General features: G+C 38.2%; 1 protein-coding gene across 1 annotated transcript; it reads left to right on the top strand.

The window, feature by feature from the left end:
• LOC142640679 (protein-tyrosine-phosphatase MKP1) lies at positions 1-6500 on the top strand. Its single transcript, XM_075814882.1, has 4 exons — positions 1-166; positions 508-3103; positions 5091-5268; positions 6277-6500. The coding sequence occupies exons 2-3, from the start codon at positions 695-697 to the stop codon at positions 5145-5147; spliced, it is 2466 nt and encodes an 821-aa protein (XP_075670997.1). The 5' UTR covers positions 1-166; positions 508-694; the 3' UTR covers positions 5148-5268; positions 6277-6500.
• The last annotated feature ends 431 nt before the right edge of the window (positions 6501-6931 follow it).

Genomic DNA, 6931 nt, shown 5'->3' with positions numbered 1-6931 from the left:
GAGAAGAAATTTAACCATACCTATCACCCTTGCCTTCCTCTCAGCTTTGCCTCAAAGTCCTTTTCCCTCTCACATTTCTCTCTCTCTCTCTCTCTCTCTCTCTCTCTAAAAACTTCCTCTCTCTCTCTCTCTCTACTATCATGGCTCTCTCTACATGCCTCACTCTGTAAGTCACAAATCTAACCTCTTTCTCTCTTTCTCAAAAACAAAACCCTAGAAATTTACACCATGGTTCTTTTATTTCTATGAATTTCTATTAATTTTTTTTGTATCTTTTCTTATTTTGCGTGAAACCATTTTCGTTTCAAGATTCGAACTTGGTTCTTCACTTATTGCTAATTTTCCTTCTAGATTTGCTCAACTTTTTGTTTTACAGGGCCTAATCCTTGATTTACTGTTATTTTTTTTTTTTTTAGTTTCATCTGCTTAATTGTTAGTATTTTCACTATTTTGTTGCTTAAGTATTAATATACTATCATTTTTTTTTTGTTGCTTTCTCTGTCACAGTTTGCATCTTATGCTTGATCTGATATGGGTTTAGTTCCTGGCATTTGGGTTAAGTGTTAACCACTCCACCATGCTTCACTTACTGAGGATTTGGTTTTTAAGTATTAGGGTTTAATTTCAGATTTCTGGGTTTGCTTTCAGTTCCTTGAGTTTGGGATAGGAAAATTTTCAAGTGGGTTAACTGGGTATGGTGGGTAAAGAGGATGCCACAAGTAATTCTCGGGTTCCATGCCAATTGGCTGGTAACCGGAGAATGTTTATACGGTCTGCTTCGTGGTCCTCTTCCCGTCTCCCCTCTCAAAACCCGGATTCCGAAGAAAAAGAATGTGGGGATTCTAATGGGAATGTAGGAAACAGTAATGGGCAAAATCGTAGGTTTCCTGCCCCATTAACCCCACGATCACAACATAATTCTAAGGCTCGGTCTTGTTTACCACCCTTACAGCCATTGGCTATTGCTCGCCGGAGCTTGGATGAGTGGCCGAAGGCAGGGTCGGATGATATTGGTGAGTGGCCGGGACCACCTACTCCAAGTGGGAGAGGGAATGGGGAGAGATTGAAGCTTGATTTGTCGTCAATTCAGAGAAACCCGGATAAGAATGGTGGGCTTGTGAAGAGGGATAAGATTGCTTTCTTTGATAAGGAGTGCTCGAAGGTGGCCGAACATATATATCTTGGTGGAGATGCGGTTGCAAAAGATAGGAATATACTAAAACAGAATGGGATTACTCATGTTTTGAATTGTGTAGGTTTTGTTTGTCCTGAGTATTTCAAAGCTGATTTTGTGTACAGAACTTTGTGGTTGCAGGATAGTCCGTCTGAGGATATAACTAGTATTTTGTATGATGTTTTTGACTACTTTGAAGATGTTAGAGAACAGCGTGGAAGGGTATTTGTTCATTGTTGCCAAGGGGTTTCTAGGTCTACATCCTTGGTGATTGCGTATCTTATGTGGAGAGAAGGGCAGAGCTTTGATGATGCTTTTCAGTATGTCAAGGCAGCGAGGGGCATTGCTGATCCAAATATGGGTTTTGCTTGCCAGTTGTTACAGTGCCAAAAGAGGGTTCATGCATTTCCTCTTAGCCCAAGTTCTTTATTGAGGATGTATATAATTGCCCCGCACTCGCCATATGATCCTTTGCATCTTGTCCCGAAAATGTTGAATGACCCTTCTCCATCTGCTCTGGATTCTAGGGGTGCATTTATTGTTCATCTACCATCTGCGATATATGTTTGGATTGGCAAGCACTGTGAGGCCATCATGGAAAAGGATGCAAGAAGTGCTGTTTGTCAGATTGTCCGGTATGAGAGAGTGCAAGGGCCAGTGAGGATGATCAAGGAAGGCGAAGAACCGGCTCATTTCTGGGATGCATTTTCACACCTCTTGCCCTTGATGGATAAACCCAGCAATGGTGTAGAGGTTGGGGAATCTACAGTCAAGGTTAGAATAGGTGACCGGAAAGTGGACTCATATAATGTTGATTATGAGATTTTCAAAAAAGCTATTATGGGGGGTTTTGTGCCTCCATTTGCATCATCTGAGAATGAACATGAAACCCACCTTCCTGCTAGAGAAAACAGTTGGAGTGCTCTGAGGCGCAAGTTTGCATCTGGCGATATGAAGGAGTTTGTGTCTGCTCCTAAAATATCCCTCTCCAGGGTCTACTCAGAATCTAGGATGATAGGACATTCATCTACAAATTTATCATCACCTTCATCATCTTTGTCGTCATTGATGTCATCATCATCATCTTCTTCTTCGCCTCCTTATCTCTCTCCAGATTCTGTCTCTTCTGATTCAAGCACTAGTTCAAAGTATTTTTCAGAATCCTCTCTAGATTCTCCTTCTGCAGCTTCATGTTCTCTTCCAGTATCTTCTACTTTGTCTAACTTTTCTAACCTGTCTCTCTTGTCCAAAACTTCTTATAGTCCAGAAATTGTTGGTGTTAATTCTGCTTCACAGCCATGTTCCAAATCAACTTCTTCCCCATCTAAAATGTTTTCACCTTCCCTTGCAGAGCGCAGGGGTAGCTTATCAAAGTCTCTAAAATTGCCATTGATGGCTGACAATATGAGGGTAGCATATACTCCCTCAAGCTATCTTTCTGGTCAAGATGATGGTATTTGGATACTCAACAATAATTCTTCCCCATGTGAACCGGATAGTATAGGAGATATCTTAGAGTCCAAGGATGCAGTTAAAAGTAGGGAGGGAGATTTAACTGAGTTGTGGAGAATGCATCCTTTGGGACAAGGCCTAGGCTTTGCTGTCTCAAATGGGATGGTGGAAAGTGACTCGGCATTCAGTAATCTTATGAAGCCTTTAGTATGTCGGTGGCCCAGATTTGAAAAGATTGCAACATTTGGTGCAGGTGACATGAATTCTAAAGATGCTTTCGCTATTTACTCTCCAGGTTTAGGCAAAAATGAGAAAAGAATATTATATTTTTGGGTAGGAAGGTCTTTTGATCCTGATGAAATCCAAATTCGATTAGATAGTGAAAGAGAGTTAGATGATCTAAAAGAGCTTGACTGGAATCAAGTTGCCTGTGATGCTCTTACCCAAATGGGTCTTCCAAAAGACACTGCTGTCGAGGTGTGTATCTCTACTTACTGTGTTATATATTATTATTATTGTGTATAAATTTTAGAATTATCTAAATGGCTACAATATTAGTCAGATGTTTTTGTCTCCTTGTTTTAGTTTGTTTGTTATAAAATGTGGATGCACCATCAACTTTGTTTTTACAACTTTTGTAATTTAGCTTGAGTCATATGGAAAGTTAATATATTTGAAACAAAAAGATGTAGTGTGATGTGTTTTGAGCTTTAAAAAAAATCTTAATTTGAAGTGTCAGGGTTGGTGTTTTTGAAATGCCATTAGAGAACCAAGGCCTCAAAATGCTCTTCATGCGAGTTAAATGAGATTTATTATTAATAGCAATAAATATGTGACCTGAAAATCGCTCTTCCAATTCTATGGACTGTTATTTGCTTCACGGGTAAAAGCCATTGTGATTGGTGTATGGGGAAAGCTTCCAGGGTTCAGCCCTACTGGGGCTCAAACCCTGATAAGCTTAACCTTGGAGAAGAAATATCTGATTTACAGGATACTTCTGGCCCCCAAGTCACTTTTTAATTTTTCTACATAACACATGCAGACAGTGGTATATCCTAGAGTGTAGGGTATAGTTCCTCTTAAAATGCTACCTAATGTTGGCCTCAGAAAAGGGGTAGAACATGCAATTGTGAATGTCTTAAAGGTAACTAAACGCCTGCATTTTGATGTTTTTCCTATCCAGTTGCAACATAAATATGGTTTGAGCGAATGATGCTTTAAATCATGGTCTGGATGTAAACTATTGTATCTTATTATCAAGGTATCAATGGCCTTGTCGTCCCATGTTCTCTCTTCTTCTTCTCTTCTTCTTGCTTTCTTTCTTTCTTTTTTGTTTTTTATTGTTTTTTATTTTTATTTTTTGCATCTTATATTGGATGGTCTTGTTACCAATAGTGCCATGCCTTTCAAAGTCAGTTGAAAGGTGTTGTGTTCTCAGTTCTCAGCAGTGTTCTATTTTGGTGCTTGGATATTTGCCTTTGACAGGAAAGTAAAATGTTGAAATGAGAATGGCTGCCTTTATTCAAGTACTTGAGCATCCTTAGGGTCCATAGGTATTGGGGCTGTAGAAGGATGGATTGCCTATGAGCTATAGCTCAATTGGCATATCCTGCTTATAAGTTCTAGGTGGAGGGTGAGGTCTTGGATTCAAGACCCGTTGGGTGCATAACTTACCAATAAAAAGGATGGGTTGTCAACTTTAGGTTGTTTTCAGTTTAAGTGGAAGTTAGATCGTAACTGGTGATAAAACTGGTGCTATTTGTCAAGGGTTTTTCCTTTGATGAAGTTTTCTTGTAACTGGTGGTTCTGTTTTTTGCGTTCTGTATAATTTTATATGTTTGCTTTGTTAATTATGAGTTAAAATTATCTGGTTATTTAGTTCATGACCATAGTATAACACATAGTGAAGTAGTTAAATGAAAGATGGTTTCATGTTGCTTTTGTATGTGCACGTGGTATAAATTTTCTGTTTTTTTTTTTGACAAGAGCCATACACCAAGATTGAGACACAAGTACTTAAATAGTTGAGTGCATGACTCAGCCCAGTATTTCTTCTTCTTCTTCTTCTCTCTTTTTCCCTCTGATTTCCACACAGTTCTTCAGATGAATGCTTGTGTTCTATGGACCATAAGTTGAGCTACATTGATAATTTGTAGTTGAAGAGGTTTTATTTTTTGTTGGTTTTTGAAATGGGTTTTGACAATGGAAATGTGAAGGTAAAAGCTTTTGGAACTCTTTGGAGCATCCTGAAATAAACAAGAAAATGTGACTTTTTAATTACATAACATTTTCATCCATATCACATGTCTGGTCCAACTTACTGGAAAGACAAATGCTTTAAATATAACAAATTTTTTCCATTCTTTGCTCTTATATTTCTCTATGATGTGCGCTTTGGAAGCAAGAAGAAGGCATTCTGTCCAATAGGTCATCTAATTTGAATGTTGCATATTTTTGTGAACAGATTGTTAAAGAAGATGAAGAGCCAATAGAGTTTCTTGCATTGTTGAGGTTGTTGTAGTGAATGTGAAGAGATTCTGCAATCCAATGGCTTAAAGCTTTTTTTATTTGTTTGGTTTGCTTAATTGCACTGCAACTTTCTCAGGCATCAAGATGAGATTCTCCTGAAAAAACCCAGAGAGGTAATGTACTTTGTGTCAAGCATCATCCACCTAAATTTACATTTCTTCCCGTTACCAGAACATACTATGGTGCATATTTTTGGTGGGAATAGGGGAAGTGACTTCTCTTGGAGATTAGTCTGCTTAGACCACTAGTTAGCTAACAACCCTGCAACATTAAAAGTAGCAAGATGTCTTTTAATTTACTAAGAACAACTAACTCATATATAATTAAGAGAAGATACATTAGTCGTTGGGTCTGACTAACCTGTTGAGGAGGAGGAGCCATAGCCAACCCCAAAAAGTTTGGGAATAAGGCTTGGTTGTTGTTATCTTTGTGATGTACTCTTCAATTGGCCTTTTAAAGGGTCATAATTAATGTTCTTGGCTAGTTCTGTTGAGGGGTCATGCTTGCAAACATAATAGCCAGAAAACCCTGCACAAAGCTTGGTAAATTTATACAAGCATGGCTTCTGAGATATCCTTTTGGATCCCTTGGGTAAATGAGGCAAAAGGAAGGAAAGTTAAAATTCACTTGATGAAAAGTATCCCATACTTGAGCACTTTTGGGCATATATGTCATCTAATCCCATACTTGAGCAGTTTTGGGCATATATGTCATCGTCCAAATGGAGCTCAATAACAGATAATGTTGCTAGAAATGCAAAAATTAGGACTTGTATATTTGGCATAAAATGACCAATATAGCTTAGTTATGTTCAGCTTTTCTATAGTGGGTGGATTGGTAGAATCAAAAATTTCTACTGAGTTGGCTGTTTGCCAAAATAACCTAAGGAAGTTGAGCATGCAGTTATTTGAATAAGAATATCTTTTTGTATCCTTACCAGTTCTTGTTTTTGTTTGTCTGTTTGTTTGTTTGTTTATTTTATTTTATTGGTGGGTGGGGGTGGGGGGTCTCAGATTGTTTTTTAGATGGGCAACTTCATGAGCATTTTGCACTTGTAAAAAGAATGCATAATGTCTTTTACCCCTTTCTCATGTTGGATATTTGTCATATGTTGTTTGCAGGAGGCTGCTTTTAACGTCTGTGGCTCTTCACTTGGTTGTACAGTGATATAACACCCTCATTTTCATGTAACACTCATTTTCTTGCTTACTTAGCCCTGCCTCTTAATCTGAATTTTCTTGTATATTCACTGTTAGAAACGATCCAAAGGCCTTAGCAGACAGAATAGATACATTGATAATTTTTTTTTTTGGCTGGTTAATCTTCAATGTTTTTTTTTCTTTAATTCCTTGGGCGATGTTGTGTCTTGTGTTTAAGGCATCAGAAAACCTTTGCTGGATGGCTTCTTAGAAGATGTGTGCCTTTGACAAGCTGAAAATTGTTGGCCGTTTGTACGGGTAGTATTTCATCAAAGCTAGTTTACAATTCCCAAATTCAAGAGAAAAGCTTTACCAATTCTCAGAACCTCAATGTCTTGTTTGGTAGTACTATCCCCTGCTTCTTAGAAGATGTGTGCCTTTGACAAGCTGAAAATTGCTGGCCATTTGTACGGGTAGTATTTCATCAAAAGCTAGTTTACAATTACCAAATTCAAGAGAAAAGCTTTCCCAATTCTCAGAACCTCAATGTCTTGTTTGGTAGTACTGTCCCCTGCATCTTAAAACTTGGGAAGAAAGAAAGTATTGGACAAAAGCGAGTGGCCTATATGCTTTGGAC

Source organism: Castanea sativa, chromosome 6, assembly GCF_040712315.1.
Source record: "Castanea sativa cultivar Marrone di Chiusa Pesio chromosome 6, ASM4071231v1".
NCBI classification, from domain to species: domain Eukaryota; kingdom Viridiplantae; phylum Streptophyta; class Magnoliopsida; order Fagales; family Fagaceae; genus Castanea; species Castanea sativa.
Note: the sequence above shows the minus strand (reverse complement) of the source record. Positions and strands in the feature narration are given on the sequence as shown.

Excerpts from the sequence above, each read along its gene's own strand:
- LOC142640679 (XM_075814882.1), top strand. The coding sequence starts at position 695 with ATGGTGGGTAAAGAGGATGCCACAAGTAATTCTCGGGTTCCATGCCAA. Across the intron at positions 3,104-5,090 it reads CAAAAGACACTGCTGTCGAG|ATTGTTAAAGAAGATGAAGA; the intron begins GTGTGTATCTCT and ends TTTTGTGAACAG.